Source organism: Mauremys mutica, chromosome 3, assembly GCF_020497125.1.
Source record: "Mauremys mutica isolate MM-2020 ecotype Southern chromosome 3, ASM2049712v1, whole genome shotgun sequence".
NCBI lineage: Eukaryota > Metazoa > Chordata > Testudines > Geoemydidae > Mauremys > Mauremys mutica.
In genome coordinates this window covers 207,723,635-207,744,131 of record NC_059074.1, presented here as the reverse complement: position 1 = coordinate 207,744,131, position 20,497 = coordinate 207,723,635, and the positions used below count along the sequence as shown (strand labels likewise).

The following is a 20,497-nucleotide window of genomic DNA, read 5'->3' as shown; positions in this document are numbered from 1 at the left end:
CTACGTGAAATGTAACTGCTTTACGAAACCAAGTTTTGTCTGCACGGGAATGTTACAAACATTACCCACTGGTGCTAAGTGTGGTCCAGTGGAGCAGTTGGGAGTTCCCGTGGGTATTGTTTTGTAGAGTTCTTAGTGTACAGCTGGCCTATAGAATCTATCGCTTGGTTCACTGAAGGAACCTTCTTGGTAGAGAGACTGGACACAACTTTTCTACAGCCTATAGGTGCTGGTCTCTGTCTGGCAGGAAGGGTGATACTTGGCCCTCCTGCCTTTGGTAAGCCGCATATGCTACCGCTGCTGCCTTTTGGGCAGGGACATTCTCAGGGACATTAGCTTTGAGACCTGAGTTGGATCTCCCACATGGTCATGTCAGTCACAAGACAGGCCCAAGAATGTTTCTTTTAAAGAAAAAGGACTAACACAGAATCTTTTGGTGTTATTTTTCCCAGGATAACTTTTCCTCTTGTTCTTTCTTTCTTTCTCTTGTTTAGCTTGCTGTCCATCCTTATTGATTCCTCCTCCTCATTAGTTCTGGTTTAGTTTGTTATCGGTATTTCTGTGGCATGATCACTCAGTCTCTGCGTGCCCGATGTTGTTAATACAATCTCTGGCTGTATGAAGTTGGGGTGTTTAGCTGTAGGGGATCCCTCTCTCCAAATCACCGAAGGGATTTTGCTTATTTGTGAATGATGGTTTGCAGAGCAAACCCTGCAGAGATGCAAACCAACTTCCCCCTAGGTTGGCACATGCTCTGTTTGGATCAGTGGGCCATACCCTGGTCTGTCTATGGCCCCTTTATGCTGTTCTGCCAGCGCAAAGGGGCTGTAAAGCTGTCTTGACCAGCCTTGTGGGGATTCCTTCTCCAAAGGGGGAATCCCGTGGGGAGTTGGAGCTGTGGTAGTGGCTCTGTGTCCCTCCTGACTCCTGCTGTATGAGATGTGGCTGGGGAAGGAGGCATGCCCACAGCATCATGGCACTCTGGCCATCCCCAGAACAGCCTCTTAGGCGCCATCTGGAGCTTAGGGCAACCAGCCTAAGTCTTTTCTCAGTTGTGCTGGGGCCAAGCTGGGTCCAGCTGACTCCTGAATTGGGTGTAAAGCCGCCTTTGCCTCCAGCTATGTTCTTGCGCTGAGCCAGTCTTCGCAGAGGAGAGGGCCCTGCATCTCCAGGTCGCAAGGGTTGCTTTTGTTATGGTCACACTGTTATGAATTCTTAATGACTCTCGAAGTTCAGACCTTTCAGATAGTCCCCCAGATCTGTCAGCCTGACCTTTGAAGTTCCAGAAAGTGTTGGAATGCTGTGTATCATTGGGGCAGAGTTTCCAAGCCAGTGGTCCCTAGTGCGTCCCCCACCCCTGCATCTGGTCTGCACTCCCCCGGAAGCCAAGGGTGGGGGTGGAGCTGTGGTTGGGGTGGGGCTGGAGCAGAGCTGGGGGCAGAACTCGACTGGGTGGCACTCCCTCCCTGTCCCCCCCCCGTAGCGGCTGGTCCATGCCCCGCTGTGCCCCCCTCCTTGTCCCCCTAGGGAGGTGCACCCCACAGTTTGGGGAGCACTGTTCTAAGGCATGGAAAATGACCTCCCCACAGGCCAATGGGATGAGTACATTCCAGCGCCGGGGAGTCCAAGGCACGGCTAGCAGCTGGGCCTGCTGCTAAACAGCATCCACCGGAGCAGAAATAAAGTCATAAAGAAATATTTGTGGCTAAAAGCAGCCATTCGTCACCTTTCAGGCTCCTGCTGTCAGCGAGGCCTTAATCGCACACGACTGGTTATTTTGTAATTGCTGTGTCCACTTGTGCAGAAGGGATGCTATATGGTTGAAACACATGAGGTCAGTGCACTGTACTTTATTGATCACCGCGTCGTTTCCTGCACAGACCATGCTCATTACATGCTCTTCACATTTGTCCTGTGATATTCTTGGGCTCTTGGGCAGCTGTGGGACTTTTATTTTATGCAGAGACTTTAGCATGGTTTGAATACTGTTAAAACTGATATTGTTGAATGTTAAGAGTAGAAACCTCTCCTTGGAAGTGCATGAGGGGCTTAATCCTGAGAGATACTGAGCATTGTCAGTTCCCGTTGACGTTCGTGGAGCCCAGTCTATGCTGATTGGTCACCTATGGGTTCTTGATTTCTGACTGCCCACACACTTTTCTGTTGTTTTTTCCTATTTTGCCCCTGTCCTTTCAGTTTCTGTGCAGCCCTGGCCCAGTGCAGCTGGCTTCACAGTGCATTTTAGGTGGATTTATGTAGAGCAAAGGCTTTGAGTCGTGCTTTAATTCTCTTTACAAACTCTCTTCTCTTCCTCTCCTTCAAGTGTCAAGGGGGACACTGCATTCCAGAAATCCACTCAGCTTGCTCATCTCACTTCTGTAGATACACAACCAGGTTTGTGCTTTTTGTCTTGCCTGTCGTAAAAGTTGTCGTTCTTGTGGGATTTTTAAAACGCTACTAGGATGTAATATTAAGGTGGATCCTTCCTTTCTTGGGAAACGGTGGTAAAGTGGAAAGGATCCTGGGGTCCAACAGCCTAAATCAACATTGCTTGTTCTAACTTTTCTAATTTATAGGCTTCCAGGGGTGAGGATGTACCCTGAAATAAAAAGGGATATTGCAATTCTTCAGCAGTGAGCTTAACACACTTGAGTGTTTCCAGGACCTTGGGTAAAATGGTGAGAGACAGACTTCGTTCATAGCTTCATTCTGCTGTATGAAGACAAAAGTGCATTGGATGAGATTTCAGACTGTTACTGTTTACTTTTGGGCTGTGTGAGCAAATGCTGCTGCAGCGAACCTGAACTGAGTGATACTTAATGTAGGAGAGCGGGTCTGTTGTACAACACAGAGATTTCAACCAGGAAAATTGTTTATTTAAAGTTTTTATTTTGACAGCATTGAGATCCCATAACATTTATTTAAGTAGTTTTAGGGGGAAAAACAATCTGAAAACGTTACTTCAAATGAAGGGCTCATTTTAAGTGTCCAGTGCATATAATCAGACTGCCTATACAGTACTTCCCGACCTGTTGTGCATTAGTTGGTCTATAATCGCTACAGAGTGCAGGGATTCCTGCTAGTTATTTACTGATGAGGGATATGAACGATGCCTCTTAGCATGCCCACCTATAGAAAAACTGCCATATCATCTGATTGCCATAGTACTCCTATTGGAAAATCATTCTCTCCGAGGCTTTTTATCTGAGCTTCTTTCCTGCTACCTATCCCAGACTGCCTGCTGTTGGATCCACGGCTCTCTGTGTGTGGATTTCCAAATCCATACACAAAGAGTCATCAGCTGCTGCTGATTTATAGTAATTGTCTTAGTTTTCTTGAAAGTCTAACTGAAAAATAGGACCACAGCATTAGCACTTGAGTGCTATTACCTAGTGCAGGATGGATGTAATGTAAGAGGAGTGGTTAGACAGAACTGTACTTCAGATCTGATTGAGCCAGTAATGCCAAGGGCTGCAGGAGAAGCACCGTCGCTTGATTGGGCATAAGTAAAATAAAGGAACATTTCTGAATGATGAGGTTCTGCAATACATGCTGGAGAAGGCATGGCGAGGTTGGAGCTGGGTGGATTCTACCCTTCTTCAGGCTGGAGTTGCTCAAGGAACAGGGTTTACCCTCTCATGCTCTTGTTTCTTTCTCACCATCCTAATCTCCATTCTGGTCACCAGGAAGATGATCACACAATATCCTAACACCAGATTTGAATGCAGCATCTCTCCCAGCCTTGGCATCGCTTTGTGGGAGTAAACCAGTCACTTCCTGTCAAGGTGGTTCTGTTCCAGGGGGACCCTTCCTGCTTGGAACAGGGAGGCAGGAAGTTCTGTCTTTTTTTGTGGACAACATGCAATACAATATTGTGGTTTTATGTAGCGTCATATACTCTCTAAATGCCCTCCAAATGTTTGAGCGAGTTCATGCCTCAGTCACTGTTCAAACCTTGCATTTCTCTGAGGGTGAAATTCACCCTGGGTGGAGGCCCAGGACAAGGCCTATGTACTGTTCACGTCTTATTTCAGCCCTGTTTTAAAGAGACGCCTAGGCCAGGCATGGATCCTCTGCCCAGGGGTAAATTTCACTTGTGTCCACCATCTCTCCAGAGCAGCTATGGAAACGTTGGTTGTGACTATGTAATGGCGTAGGTGTGCGTGACACTTCAGACACACGGCTCCAAGGAGCCTTCATTCCATGGCTCTGACCCTGCTCCTGCAGTAATAAGTGTTTTATGGGCCAGCGCTGCTGTGCACTGTTCCAGTGATACAAAGCGGCTATTAACTGGGCTCCGCTGGTGGCTAAACGGGGTTTACAGTGGCTCAGCAGCCCCACACAGTAATACAGGGCAGCCAGAGTAGACTGGTGATTCTTGCCCGACATTTTCCCATCACCGCAGGAAGATTAACTCATTCATTGACATTAGTGATTCATTGTAATACCCCCTGAGGTAGGCAGTTATCATTAGCCTCCTTTTACAGGTGGGAAGCAGGACTCAGATTCCCCCCCCCCCCTTGGAGGTTTTGTTCTGTTTCAAAGCATATGACTTATAAAACTTGCCAGTATTTTTAATTTTCAGTGACAGTTAAGGAAACAGACAAATGTGCCTCGCACCATTTGCAACTCAACACTACGGTACTGAGAACTGTGAGTGAAACTGCCCAGGCCATGTACTTCACTTAGGGGGTTTGTCCAGCCCAACTTTTAAAGGCCACATCAGTTTTATGCCACCTTTCTTCTCCAGATTCGCTTCTTTTGGTTAGTTTGTCACAACTAATTTCTGCTTCAAAGCCTGCCATTTAGGGTGACCAGATGTCCTGATTTTATAGGGACAGTCCCTATTTGGGGGTCTTTTTCTTATATAGACTCCTATTGCCCCCCACCCCCTGTCCTGATTTTTCACATTTGCTGTCTGGTCACCCTACTGCCATTTAAAAATCCCACCTGGTCCAAGGAAAACATTGAAAAAGTAACAAACAAGATGCATACAAGAGAAAATGGATATGATCTACTGTCCTTGTAAACAGCTGGGGGGGAGGGAGGAATACACAGTGGTACTTTGGTGTGTCATTGTTGAGCATTGCAGCACCTAACTTTTAGGTGCCTAGAAGATCACAGGAACAACACTGCAATCCACAGACCCTGAGTTAAGCACCAAGACTCTATACAATGAAGGAATAGAGAGAGAAGCGCTTTAGACTGCAATCCACAAAAGCCAGCGTGGTAGGTGGGGAGTTGTCTACACTAGTTGATGGGAGATGCGTAGGAGAGGGGGGTTCTAAGCACTGCCTCTCACTTGGAGATTGGCGCCTCCTGGCAACCTGGCTTTAGGTGCCTATCTCTGCTTAGTGATCCACGAATGGGAACCTGCCTCCTTAGGTGTCTAAACTGTTTCTTGTGAGATGAGTGGATGATGGAGGGAAGGAGAGAGGAGGCTGAAGGGAAACCTCAAGACTTGCAGATGCAAGTTGGACAAGAGTACTGCGAGGGTCGACTTCTGGATGAAGAAAGTGGCCCATGGAAGCAGGTGACTATGAGAACCAGGCAGAGGAAAAGTCTGGCTGGCGATGGGGAAATACAGCTGAGGAACAGGTTCACTGAGCTGGAAAGTGAAAGGAAGAGGCAGGCAGTAACAGAAGATGGGAGAACAAAAAAAGAAAAGCGTAGCTAGTCCTACAAGGAGAGAGGAAGAGTCAATGGACGTAGCCAGAGTCTGGAGTCTGGGATGACTCTCAGATTGCAAGGGAGAATAAAAGACAAGAGAACTTGTAGCCAGAAGGAACAGAAGGAGGAAGGCCGGAGAATCGCACCAACACCAGGCAGAGGTAGGTCGGCTTGATTGAGGACACGCTACTAAGAGGAACAGACAGACAGGCCTGTCACCAGCGCTGATGTGGAGAACAGAAAGGTGTGTTGTCTGCCTGGAGCGGATGGGACTGAGGCTGAACAGGATCCTAACGGGAGTGGGAAAGAATCTACTGTTTGTCCTTCTTGTGGGAACAAATGATACAGCTGGATTCTCACTGAAACATAGCAAAGGCGACTGTGGCAGGCTGGGAAGACGCTTGAAGAAATGGAGGCTCAGGTGATCTTCATTGGGATTCTCCCTGTCCCTAGACTAGAGGAGGAGGGCAAAGGTGAGATGAGATTGTGATGATCAGCAGATGGCTCAGGCAGTGGTGCTATAAGGAAGGCTTAGGGATGTTTGACCACTGGGAGGCATTCATGGACTGAGGACTGTTCCCATGGGATGGACTCCCCCTGAGCAGGGAGGGAAATAGATTTCTGCGATGGAGGCTGGCACAACTGATTAAAAGAGCGTTAAACCAGGAAATCAGAGGAGGCGGTTGGGAGGTGCTCAGAGAGTCTCCACACCTGATTCGAATGCTGAGTGGGAGGAAAATCAAGTAAAAGAGGATACAGCAGTGGAGAAAGGAACACGGGTAGGAGAATGGACAACCAGAGGAAGGATAGTGCCAATACCAATGACACTAACAGTCAGGTAGGTGATGCTGGCAATGGAATGACTGCACATCATTGGGCGAGGAATCTGGGCGAAGCTGAGCAGAAACAACTAAGACGTTTGTACATCAATGCAAAGAGCCTGGGTAACAAAATGGAGGAACTGGAACCACTGGTGCAGGAAGTGAAGCCAAATGCTATAGGGATAATGGAAACATGGTGGAATAAGAATCATGACAGGAGTACAGGAAAGACAGAAGTAAAGGTGGTGGAGGAGCATTGTATATTGATGACGAGCTAGACTGTAAAGAAATTAGAAGTGATGGAATGGATCAAATGGAATCTTTTGGGGCCAAAATCACTTTGGAGAAGAAAGGAAACAGAGGCTCCACAGGGATAGTGCTGGAGTCTGCACCATCCCCTCCCCCCCGCCCCCGGATCCGATTGGGGTATGGACAGAGACCTCTCTAATATTTTAATGAGATAAATGCTACTGGGAATTGTGTGATTATGGGAGACTTTAATTTCCCAGATGTTGATTGGAGGACAAATGCTTCTAATAAAGGCAGGGCCCAGACATTTCTGGATGTGACGGCTAACAGATTTCTTCACCAAATAGTCACCGAACCAACAAGAGGCAATGCCATTTTAGATTTAGTATCGGTAAATAGCAATGACTTCATAGAAGAACTTGTTGAATGTAGAGGATCAGAATATCATACAAGAAGATTTGGACGATCTTGGAAACTGGAGTAAATAGAAATGGGATGTAATTTAATAGTGCAAAATGCAAGGTCAAGCATTTGGGGCTAACAACAAGACTATTGCTATCAGCTGGGGACGTATCAGTTGGAAGCGACAGAGGAGGAGAAACACCTTGGTGTATTGGGCCACCACAGGATGACTATGAGCTGCTAACGTGAAGCGACTGAAAAAGGCTAATGTAATCCTAGGATGGATCAGGTGAGGTATTTGCAGTAGAGACAGGGAAGTATTATTGACATTGTACAAGGTACTGGTGAGACCTCATCTGGAATACCGTGTGCAGTTCTGGTCTCCCAGGTTTAAGAAAGATGAATTCAGACTGGAACAGCTGCAGAGAAGAGCTACGAGGATGATCAGAGAAATGGAAAACGAACCTTATGAGAGGAGACTTAAGGGGGCTTGGCTTGTTTAGCCTAACCAAACGCAGGCTGAGGGGAGATCTGATTGCTCTCTAGAAATACATCGGGGGATAAACACGAGGGAGGGAGAGGAGTTATTTAAGTTAAGGTCCAATGTTGGCACAAAACCCAAGGGCTATAAACTGGCCATCAACAAGTTTAGGCTTGAAATTAGGCGAAAGTTTCTAACTATCCAGAGGAGTCAAGTTCTGGAACAGCCTCCCAAGAGGAGTAACGGGGTCAAAAAACCTAACTTGTATGAAGACTGAGCTGATGAGTTTATGGAAGTGATGGAATGGTGAGACAGCCTACAATGGTATATGGCCCATCTGTGACTGCTATTAGCAAATATCTCCAAGTGGCAGAGATGCAGCACTAGATGGAGAGATCTCTGAGTTACTACAGTGAATTCTTTCCCGGATGGCTGGCTGGTGGGTTTTGCCCGCATGCTCAGGGTCTTACTGATCACCATATTTGGGATCAGGAAGGAATCCTCCCCTGGGTCAGATTGGTAGAGACTCTGAGGGGTTTCAACTTCCTCTGCAGTGTGGGGCATAAGTCACTTGCTGGTTTGAACTAGAGTAAATGGTGGATTCTCTGTAACTTGAAGTTTTTAAATCAAGATTTGAGGACTTCAGAAACTCAGGTTATGGGCCTATGACAGCAGTGGGTGGGTGAGGGTCTGTGGCCTGCAATGTGCAAGAGGTCAGACTAGATGATTATGATGGTTGCTTCTGGCCTTAAACTCTGTGAGTCTGAGACTACAGATTTCAGAGTGGTAGCCGTGTTAGTCTGTATCAGCAACAACAACGCGGAGTCCTTGTGGCACCTTAGAGACTAACACATTTATTTGGGCATAAGCTTTCATGGGCTAAAGCCCACTACTCTCTGTCGCTCAGCCCAATGACTATTTAAATATTTATCCACCTCCTCCAGCTGGATTTTGAATGGGAGCTGATCTGGTAGGCAGCCTCTGAGCATGTCTACTGGATCAGGCCCCACATGCAACCTCAGTGGCCAAATGCCTACCTTTCCCCAGTTCATGAATCGCTCTGGGGCTTAGGCAGGAGATAGGTATCTGGCAGTCTAGAGTGACCCAGCAGTGCACATGCCCAGAGGCAGAGGGAACTTTTACCCTGAACTTAGGCCTCAAATGACTTTAGGCACCCACAGGTTTTAGCAGGAGTTCTGTGGATCGCAGTGGAGCCAAACTGGGATTCAGGCACCTAAACCCCAGACTTAGGTGCCTATGTCTGAGGTTTAGACACTTAAGTAGCTTTGTGAATCCTACCCCTACCCCCTTCCCGTTGTTCTGTGTTGCTGCCACCCTTCCCAGGCCCAGATCCGCAGCTCCCTTTGCACTCCCTGAGCGCAGGGCCCGCACTGTACTGTGCCTGTCCCCTGCAAGTTGTTCTGCTGTCCGATCATGCAGCTTAGAAGGGCTGCAGGAGGGATCCTCTCTCTTGTGCCGCTCTAAGAGATGTGCAGCGAATAAGGGAAGGGTGCCACAGGCATCACGCAGTCCCGGGGGTGCATACTGGGCCACGTTCATACCCGGAGTAACTTCATTCAGTCCAGTTGAGGTACACCAACTCCGCATTAGGCTCACACACTGCAGCACCCCCCGACATGCAGGCTGGGAGAGAAGGAGCCTGGGATGGAGCCCAGACTGCCTCCAGCAGTGCAGAGCACTAGCACTAGCCCAGGAAGCAGGCCTCTTACTGGTTCTCATTGAACAGAACTGGAACTTGACCTGATGTCCACTGCCCTTTCCTAGATGTCGGAAGAGCTGCTCTTCATGGCTGACTCTTCACGGGTCCCTGCATCGATGAGAAACTCCTCACCCCTTTGGCAGCACGTTCTTCTGCTACACTTTTAATATATTTGTTTTGCCTCTCTCCTCTGCTTAACAATTGGTTTGTATTCTAGCGTATATCACTGGGCTGAGTGGGTTGCAGTCTCCTTTCCCAGTGGCATACAGTTGCCCTCTTTTTCTCCTAATCCTTTCCTGCATTCCTTGCATGTATTGTCTCTTTGTTTTAGAGCATGACTCTCTCCTTTGAGATGCTAGTTGCGTTTTTATTTGGTGATCCTTCCCGTGGCATCGTCACATCCTGGCCGCTTTGTGGCACTAACTCCATCTGCAGAACTCACACGTGCACGTCAGGCCACAGGGGTCTGAGCCGTCCAGCTGCGCTTAGGGAACAACCACCTCTTTTCTCTGATCCACAGCTCACTATATTCTGATTATTATTCCAGCCTGAAGAAGTCTAGTGGTCGAATGACCGACTCTAACCTTATTTTCTTACTCAGCATGTATGTTGTTAACTGTACTTGATCTCTGCAGAAGAACTTGTTTTATATCCAGAAAGGGCATATGGCCTGTATACCTGGGAAAACAGGGCAGAGCTACCAAGAAAACTGTGAATCAAAGGATGTGGCCTCTGGGCTGGCTCTGAGGGCAGAAAATAGCCTGTAGCGGCTGGTGAGATAACCTCTAAGGTTCCTTTAAATAAGCAAGATTAGCACTGATACGAAGCTGAGAGTCACCTTTATGGAGGGATTCTAACCAAAAATTCAAGAACAAAACTGGCCACAGAATCAGGTAATCTGGAGCTCCTGGATGAGTGAGAGCACCTCGCCCTGGAGACAGGGAGAGAAAGGAGGGGGAAAGGAAAGTTGATATTGTATCTGTCTCTGTGCTTGAATTTAACGTTTTTTAGCAAGGCTTGTGTGTTATGAGGACTAATCTGTATGTGGCTGAAACCCCTTCTAACTGTCCCCTTCTCTGCCTGGCTGTTAGCGGTGTTTGTGACCCTGGCACTCTAGAGGCCGCCCTAGCCCCCTTTGGCTTCCAGAGCATAGTACCTGGCAAGTCTTGGTGATGGGAGTGTTGTCTACGGTCAGCTGGAAACCAAAATAACAGAAAATGAATCAGCTGCTCTGTTAAAGAAAGATCTTTTTTTTCTTTTTTTTTTGCCTGGTACAATTACGGCTCTTTCTTCGTTGTTCCCACCCTGATACTCAGGCTGTATGCAAGGATTTGGCATTGGCCCATCTTTGAGTTGCTGGCTATGAGGCCCCAGAGCACTGGGACCCTGCATGGTGTAGCCAGTAACTTTCAGTTGATGCTGTGGACTTGGGGCATGGTTGCTTCTGCCAGGTTTGTGCATGGAGAGCGCTGAGGAGTTTGTAAAGCAGGCTGTTGCTTGCTGCGCTCCAAGGTGAGTTTGCCATCTTCCCAGAGATGCTGTTTCTGATTGGCTCTAAACCAGAGCTGTTGAGATGTAGTTTCACCTGCAATGACCTGCACTAACTCTTTCCTTTTCTCCCTTTTGTTTTTCTTCCCAGATAAATGGCTCGTTTAAATTGGGAGCTACTAAAATATTTTCTGGCTGGCAAATGCAGTGCCTAGTAGCAGCTATCAGGGAGGAACCAAACATGAGTGGGGGAGGGGAACAGGTCGACATTTTGCCGGCCAACTACGTCGTCAAGGACCGTTGGAAAGTGGTGAGTAGCTCTGAGTCTGAATTTCCATTACTGGCCCAAAAGGCTCTTCTCTGTGATGGTGTAAAAGTGCTTCTTGCTGGTCCCAGGACTGATCAGAGGGCACTGACTGGGGGAATCTGGGTCAATCAGACAATGAAAGGAGGTGGTAAATATGACACCAGTTTTTTGAGACAGCTGATGTTTTAGAAGAGCAAACCTGCCAGAGATTTCTGGGTAGGATGAACTGCTGCAGGTGCCCTGATTAGCAAAGCTCTCAGACTCTGAGATGCTGCATTGCCAGTTTTCAAGCCCTTGCTCGAGAGCCCAAAGGTACTAGAATGTTTCAATCGAATGTTTGTAATCCATGTTTTAACACTGGCAAACACAATGTATTTACCCTAACGCTGTCCTCAGAAACCACAGACCCAATAGAGGTGAAACGTTCCAAAATCAGGCAGCTGAAGGTAAATGTTCGGCAAGGAAAATGTTGCCTTGAACAGTTTAAGTTTGGCAAAGTTATAAGCAGCTGAACATAGGGTCTCATAATGGAAAGTGTCATTCAGCCTTAACTATGGACATTGCTACCAGCTCTGCCTATAATAAATGAATGAGCCGAGGAAGTTGCACTGTCTCTGTCAGCAATAATTGACTCTGACTGTTGTAGAAATAATAATACTCAGCATTTAAAATGCTTTATTCACACTAATCCGCATAACAATCCTTTGAGGTTAGTAAATATTACCTCCAGTTTACCAAACTGAGGCCGAAGGAAGGAAGTGCCTTCCTCAAAGCCATAGAAGGAGGTGATGGGAACTTTGGAGTGTCTGATTCCCAGCTCTGGGCTCAAAGCGCTGGACCACACACAAGCTGACTTGTGCACTGAGGGCCCAGAGATTGGAGTAACAAGCAGGTTTATTTTGGCAGGCCTGTGTTCACACAGGACACAAGCTTTACCAGCGCTAGTAAAGTGGATAGATGTGTGCACACACATTTATCTGTATGAAACCCCTTAGCAGCCTCAGCTTGTCCCTACTGGATGTAATGCATGAATATTGCTTGCAATTAATTTCAAAGCTTTGTTGAGCTCACTGGGAACGTTCAACAGCTGGCTAAGTGTGAGGCATGGAATTAATCACGTACCTTTCTTGTGTTGTGGAAGGTGCCTTGTTGCAGAAAAACCTATTTAAATGAAGAAGAAATTAACTGAATTTCTTTCAGGGAGGGAGGCTAGCCTACTCCTGTGCTGTGCGAATTGTTTCCCCTCTCACCCTTTGCCTGTCTTGTCTGTTTAGATTGTAAACTCTTAAGGGCAGGGATTGTCTCTTTGTACAGCACCTAGCGCAATGGGGCTCTGATCTCACTTGGGACCTCTGGGCACTACCATAATATGAAATATAAATTAAATGGGCTGGAGCCTGTGTTGTAAATGTGGCTTTATTTTGAGGTTCTGGTCGTATACTTTTCTAGTTTGCTGGAAGAAGTGTAATTATTAGCTGTTTTTGTTTTTCCGCCACATTGTTTAATACTGCTTCAGAACATCCCATCTACAGGTTAGGGCACTGGTAGTTGATGATCTCCATGCGTACTGTTTCCTGAGGCAGCTGGTAGGCAGATGGCATGTGCCACAAGGTTTCACTGTGCCTAGCCTCTGGCAAGTGAGTGAACTGGGTTAATTTCTTTTGTAAAGCTCTTCTGTCTGCATGAGTTGTGGTCAGACCATGACACCAAGATACGTTGTGTGACAGAATCTTGCTGCTTTTTATGATTACTGTTTGGGAGGAGAGGAAAGAATGTTTTAAAAAGAATGTGAAGGACAGCATGGCATTCCTGCTAGTCAAAGGAATGCATTCAAAGTTATCTTGCTGTGGGCTGTGTTGGGGTACTAGCTTCTCTAAGTCCTGAGCAGCCATAATTTCCGAGACCTAGTGCACCCAAATATTGCACTGGTTTAGCTAAAATCAGTTTTTAATCTGATGTAGTTAAGCTGGTGCAGCCCTTTGCATGGATGAATTTAAATCTGTTTACAACTGGTTTATAGCTAGGCTTGGATGGATTAGATTTGTATTGATAAAATGTTGATAAACGTCAATTTCACTGTCTAGCCACAAACTGACAAAATATTTCCATTGATCATTGAAATTTACAGATAGGCAAAAAACAGAGAAAAACGCTGCTTAAGAACTTAGTTTGATTTAAGGATATTGACTTAGTATGTTTTGACATGTGATGTTGACAATTTGTGTTTTAATGATTATAAAGCTTTAACATTTTGAATATCAACAACTACTGTCATTAAATAATTGTCTGACCTCTCCTCTATAATTTCCTGCAACTGTGAAAATTTAAATTGATAAGAATAGAGGGGAAATGCTTAAACCTCATAATTTTGGGTGAATTTGAAAATTTGAATAGATAAAAATGAAAAAAAAATGCTTAAAAATAAATTGATATTATCCATCAAACCTGTTCAAAAAATCAGATTCTGTCAAACCTTCCTATAGTGATTTGGTGCTATATTAATATAGGTCAGTTGTAAACCGAGTTAAGACTGAGTAAATGTCACCTTGGAGTGTGATGCAGAGATAAAATTTCTAGACACCATCAGTGACTGCTTCTTGGAACAGCTAGTCCTGGAACCCACAAGGGGAGAGGCAATTCTTGCTTTAGTCCTAAATGGAGCACAAGATCTGGTCCAAGAGGTGAATATACCTGAACCACTCAGTAATAGTGACCGTAACGTAAGGGGGGTAATACCAACCCCCTCCCGAAAAAACCCAACTGCAGTAATATTTAACTTCAAAAGGGGAACTACACAAAATGAGGGGCCATTTAAAAACACCATAATAGAAGCTCAGACTAAATGCGTACCCCAAATCGGAAAAACCCAACGAGAGGACTAAAAGAATGCCACCATGGCTAACCAGCAGAGTAATAGAGGCAAAAAGGCATCCTTCGAAATTCGGAAGACACGTCCTAATGAGGATAATAGGAAGGTGCCTCACCAAAGGCTCTAAGGAAACTAGGGGACCATAGGATAAGGGGGAGGTTTCTCTCATGTAACTGGTTAAAAGATTAGAAACAAAGGGTGGGGATAAATGGTCAGTTTTCACAATCAAATGGAGAGAGGTAAACAGAGGGGTCCCCCAAAGATCTGTATCGGGACCTGTGCTGTGCAACATATTCATTATCCGGAACAGGGAGTGAACAGAGAAGTGGCAAAATTGGAGATGATACACAATTATTCAAGATAGTTAAGTTCAAAGCTGACTGTGAAGAGTTACAATTACAAAGGGATCTCACAAAACTGGGTGACTAGGCAACAAAGCAGCAGATGGAAATTCAACACTGATAGGAGCAGTGTAAAATAATTTCAACTACACACACATATAATAGATTTTAAATGAGCTGTTACCACCCAAGAAGGAGATCTTGGATTCACTGTGGATAGTCCTCTGAAAACTTCAGCTCAGTACACCACAGCAGTCAAAGAGATAAACAGGCTGTTAGGAACGATTAGGAAAGAGATAGCAAACATCATAATGCCAGTATATAAAGCCATGGTGCGCCCACACCCTGAAGACTGTATCCAGTTCTGGTTGCCCGTCTCAGACAGGATAAAGGAAAATTGGAAAAGACAGTGGGGAGACAGCATGAGCAGGTGAAGAAGTGCTCCTCACTAGGACGGCATGGCAAGGAATGCGGCAAGTTTGACCATTTTAGCAGCATGTGCAAGAGCAGAGCAGGGTCCCAGAAAGATTCAGTCAGACTTGTACAAGAGGCACGTCAAACAGCATAAGGTGACATACACTGGATGTCTGCTCACAGCAGAGGGACTGAAATAGATCCCAGCAGAGACATGCCAGCTCCCGTGGATGTGAAAGGGGCGCAGCACTTCACAGGAAGGAGACATTTTCTGTCTGTGTTCTGTCACAGCTGGCTGCTGTCGGAGAAAAACTCAGTTCTCGCTTTTTGTTTGGGTGCAGCAAAATCAAATACTTTATTATTTCTCCAGTAATTACAATGGAGGGAGAGAGTGCCATAGGACACAGGGTCGCCCCAGTCCTGGACAGGTCTCTCAACTGGTAAACAATTACAGCAAGCCTTTATACCTTTGTTACAGACAATTTCTAGCAATAATACAGACGGTAAAAAGCAACAAATACATTTTGTTTATACATAAGCCTTTCTGCTATCTTATTTGTCTCACTCCTAAAAGACGCCAGCCTGCATATTTGCAAGGTCGTAATAACTTTTTACACAGTTCTTGTCCTCTCGCCTCGCACTATCCTTGCTTCTACAAGTCTCACGTCATTAGGGTTACAGTATGGCCTGACTCTTGCTAACTGACTGACATGCATTAAAATCCCCTTCAAATCCTTGTTAATTATTTCCCTGCTTCCACACTGCGGAAACCCGAACCCAGACGTCTGCTCGCAAGGCAGGATGTGTTGTAGGACTGGGCAGATCCCCCAACAGCAAGCACTGACACACAGAAGCAAATTATAATGGATGCTCCTGTCCTGATGTGCTATTGTGGTTACCCTCACCCTGGCACTAGCACCTGCTGCAGCTGTGATGCAGGAGAGAGATGGCCAACGGGAGGGCAGCTCGAGCTGGGGTGGGCTTAGAATCCACCCGAAGGGGCAAATGAGGAAGGAGAAGAGGCGAGATGCTGAGCTAACGGATGAACCGGACCCTGGGTAGGAGGGGAAGTGATAGAAGAAAAGTGGGGGACTGAGAAATGAGAAGGAGAAAAAGAAGGAAAACAGGAAAGGTTTCAGATCGGAAGAAGCAGAAAAAAAGTAGACCTGGGTATGTGAGCAGACACTATTAGAGAAGGGAAGTAGAGGGAAATAAAATCTACAGATGTACCGGAGAGAGGGTATCAAAGGAAATCAAATTGGTGAAAAAGGGAGCTGATCAGAAAGCTATGTTAGAGGACAACAGATCCTGAAAATAGCAAACAAGAAGCCCACCCACAAGGGACCTAAACAGAGAGAATGACTAGTTGGACATCTATTGATGGAGTACAGTTCAAAGGTGCCTAATGGACAGGTGAGGGCCCACTTGATGAGGAAACCCACTTGTGGATAAACTCAGTGACAAGAGAGACAGCCACAGAAACATCGACCCAAAGGAGCACGTCAGGCTGAAGAGCAGCAAAGGACAGGACAGCAAGAGTGGCACTAGGCTTCCAGCCAGGAGAGGAAAAGTCGATTCTTCTCTGAAGTGGCCCAGTATGTTGTAGCCTGATCTCTCTTGTTCTTGTTGATAACAATGCATTTGATACGAACTGCCGAGCGGGGTCAAGTTCACAGAAGTGAATGTGTTGGTATCCTGTAGTTTTAGTATTACAAGTAGTAAGTGTTTGGTAATGGTCTATATTATTTATGCTCCTGGTACAGTGTTGGGGTTTTCCCTTACAAAGTTCTAGAGATTTTAAATCAGCCCTTTTTTGCTTTGGTTTGCCTCTGCCTCTCCTCACAGTTAGCCTAGCCTAGCTGGGTCCCCACACTGCCAGCCAGCAGGCCACTGACACTCCAGTATGGTGCATCGGAGAAAGGATTGGGTGTCGGTCTTTGGTAGGAGCAGCTGGTTGCTTGATATCACTATCCTTTAACAAATAGTAGGCTGTTAATTCCATGGTAAGTAACTGACTCCTGTAATGCATTCAGGTAATTAACAAGTCCTGCTTGTTCTCCTTTGGGTGCTCTGGGCTCCGACTCTAAACACGGGCCTCAAGATGTGACCTGACTCCTGGTGGACGACAAAGCTCATTGACAACAAAGGCAAAGATTGCTGAGGGCCTCTAGGTGTCTTTGTCAGGATATGGGGAATGTCGCTTCTGATGTGGGGTGGATAGGATCATCTGCTAGATCAGTGAAGGCATGCCAGGGAGAAAAGCTTTCCAGAAGAGCTGCAATGAACTTGGGGGAAAGAGCTGGAAGGATTATGTGCAGGATAGGTGATGCCGTTGCTCAGAGCTTTACGTATAAAAATGAACTCCAGATTTAGGGAACAAATCTAGAAATTATTTAACCTTCCAGGATCCCTTTGATAGCGCCTGAATCCTCCAGGCAGCATCCAAACCCACCTCTTTGGTTAACTTGAAGTATTAATTGCTTCTTTTAATCGTTATACTTTTCTGTATAACAAGATTCCAGGAAAGTCACTCTGAGGCCGTGAAGTCTGTAGAGTCAGTGTGAAGTGCTGGAAATTGCTATGCGCGTGGTTGAGAGCTCTTTTTGTTCAGAATATCACCGGATTCAATCACCAGTGGGATTCATGGTCTGTTACTGGCCGGTTTGAAGATCTCAGCCATTTTGACTTTATGAATTGCCCACATGCTGAATACAGCTCCAGTAACGCATGTATCAAGGCCATGCTAAGAGTCCTAGGTAGCCGAGGTAACTCAGCCAATTGTCATCTTTACTGTACAGATAATTTGCATGCAACAGTTTCATTGGTTGTTTGAGGGAGACTGCACAGATAGGGGATTACTTGACCCAACTGCATATCCAGGTGTGTACAAGTTAATATACTAAAGGTAGGATTTAGTAAAACCCAAGGCATGAAGCTCTTTACACACTTTGTCTGTGGATATGCAGAAAGCCCTTCTCCTGATCATAGGAACGTAGAAATGGCCAGACAGGATCAGACCCGGAGTTCACATTGGCTAGAGTCTCACCTTTGTCAGTGGTCAGCACCAACTGCTTCAGAGGAAGGTGGAAGAACTATTCAATGGGTTCCGTGATGGGGTGTCAACCTCACACAAGCCCTGAGCAGGTTATTGTGGGCCAGAAGCAGCCAGTTAACTTTAGATTCTGCACCTGGAGGGGAAGCAGGGACAGACAGGGCCTAATGGCAGATGCATCCCAGCTGGAGGAGAAACTGGGCTAGGAGTATAGAACAGGACATGAGCACGGGAAGAGGCTTTGGGAGCAGCTCTGCAGTCGCTTTCCAGAGAGAAAGGGATTTGGCTAGGGACAAAGAGAAGTTTTGGAGAGGAGTGTAAACCCTGGGATTTAGCCCTGGACTAGAAGCCGAGAGGGGGGAGTAGCCACTGAGAGCAGACGAATCTCAGGCTCGTAATCCCAGAGGTGGGCCAGGAGCTAGAGAAGCGAGGTAGGAAGGAGCCCAGGGAAAACAGCAACAGGATCTGAGATTGAGCATATTGCTAGGCACAAGATCCCTGGGCTGGAACCTGGAGTGGTGGGTGGACCCAGGTTCCCTTCCGGCCCCTGGAAAAGTGGCACTGTACCGGAAGACTGCCTGATGGCATACGGCCAGTCTGTCCACTGGGACTCTGACACCCTGGAAGGGGAGGACTAAACAGGATGAAGAAAGGAGCATGCGAATCCCAGAGTAAGAGGGACAGACAGAAAGGGACGCTAGATGGGCAGAGAGCTAATCCTCAGACCCAGCCTCAAGTAGGTGTCCCAGCTATGAGTGTACCCCATTACAGGCAGTTATGAGACAGCCCGCCCCAGGGAAAGCTCCTGCTAACCCTCAATAGTTAGAAGTTGACTCATGCCTTGAAATATGAGGGTTTTTTAAAATCTTTTCTTCCTGTTAATTTTCTAGTGGTGTTTACTGTGATAATGCTGGAGAGTCTTGATATTGATACCAATGTCCAATCTCCTTTTGAGTCCTGCTAGGCTCTTGGTCTCAACAGCATCCTGTGGCAGTGAGTTCCACAGACTTGTTACACATTGCGTGAAAAAGTATTTCCTTTCATCAGTTTTAAATTTGCTACTTTCCTTTTCACTGTAGTTGCCTTTTTCCTGTTCTATGAGACAGCAAGTTCTTTCTATCTCTCTTCCCTCGGCCAGTCATTTCTTTATATACATTTCATCTCTTTTCTATGGTGAACTGTCCCAATGTTTCCAGTTTCTCTTCATAGGAGAATTTTCCAGGCCTAACAGCATTCTTGTTGCCCTTCTCTGGACCCCCTCTGATGCTGCTGCGTCCTTGCATTTCAGCAGTGAATCAAGATATCCGCTGAAAACTTGTGCAGGTCTCATATTCTGAGTGAAACGGTTACAGTGAAACCTCCTTACGATTTCCTTGACTGGCAAGGAAGTCACATAAGAAATTAAGCAGAGGAGAGGGGAAGATCTGAAAAAGAGTGTGTGCTTGAGAATGTTGCTTTTGTTAAGTGTAATTAAAACTTTGTGCTCATACACTGATAATTCACAATTAGCTGACTTTGACAAACTTTGTTACATAAGCAAACCTACTACTATGGCGAGCTAATTGCTGGGGACAGCTCAAGAAATCTTCGGGGACATGATGTGCGTGAGAGGAAGAGCCTTTGCAGCCTCTCTGTATGGTGCTAATTACAGAGACAAGGTGGATGAGGTAATATCTTTTCTTGGACCTCTGCTGGCGAGAGAGACAAGCTTGCTTTCTAGCCATACAGAGTTCTTTTTCAGGTCTGGGAAAGGTACTCCCAGCATCGCACCTAAATGTAAGGTGGAACAGATTTAGTATAAGTAGTTTGAGTAAGGGCACATTCAAGATAGTATGGCCTGTTAACACCTCTGCAGTGATAGGACAAAAACAGGGGATTAGTGGGTTACAGATTGTTATAATAAACCATAAAGCCAGTGTCTCTGTTCAGGCCACGATTTTTAGTGTCTAGCAGAGTTGTGAATTAAGGCCATGTCTACATTGCGTATCATACAGCGGCACAGCTGTACTGCTACAGAAGTGCAGCTGGAAGATACGCAGTGTAGCTGCTCTTTATTGGCAGGAGAGCATCTCTTTCCGTCGGTAAAGCTTTTGTCAGTCAGAGGTGTGGTTTTTTTCACACCCCTGACAGCCAAAAGTTTTTCTGATGAAAGTGCAGTGTAAACCTTAAACTCCCAGGCTTGTCGTTTGAAAGTGTTGTCCAGGTTTCCTTTGAGGATGAGGACTGAGAAGTCAGCTATAGAGTGATCGCCCTGGGAAAAGTGTTCACCCGTAGGTGCTAGGGCATTTTTGTCTGTTACCATTGTCCTGTGTGAGTTCATTTGAGGGCATTGTGATTGTCTGGTCCAATAGAAGAAATTACCTCACCCACCTTGTCTCTCTCATATCCTGGGAGCCACACAGCTACACCTGCACTGGTGCTAATTACGTCACGCTCCATGTCTGATGTTCTTCCTGCAGAGCTCTCTCTGCCCCATTGCCCCCATCCATGGATCATACGCTATCCTCATCACATCCCTCCCTGAAACGCAGCAGAAGTGAGTCAGTAATTTCTTTTTTTTTTAACAAGCCCAAACCTGCTGCATATGCCTGGCTCAGTGCCCATGTAAACCCTGGCCTCCTTGCCCATTGGTTTATTCTGCCCCCCCTGCTGTTGTGCCTAAAATGAGGTTGTCCGCGTGAGG

The 20,497-nt window shown here is 46.2% G+C and overlaps 1 protein-coding gene across 2 annotated transcripts in view; it reads left to right on the top strand.

The window, feature by feature from the left end:
* The window catches only part of TTBK1 (tau tubulin kinase 1), a 160,431-nt gene that overhangs the window by 30,542 nt on the left and 109,392 nt on the right, over positions 1-20,497 (top strand). The window contains exons 3-4 of one of the 2 annotated variants that reach the window (XM_045010367.1): positions 2,577-2,678; positions 10,983-11,141. In XM_045010367.1, coding sequence (XP_044866302.1) covers positions 2,676-2,678; positions 10,983-11,141 — 162 coding nt within the window. In that variant the 5' untranslated portion in view covers positions 2,577-2,675. The remainder of the gene's footprint in view (positions 1-2,576; positions 2,679-10,982; positions 11,142-20,497) is intronic. The other variant, XM_045010368.1, reaches the window with a different exon arrangement.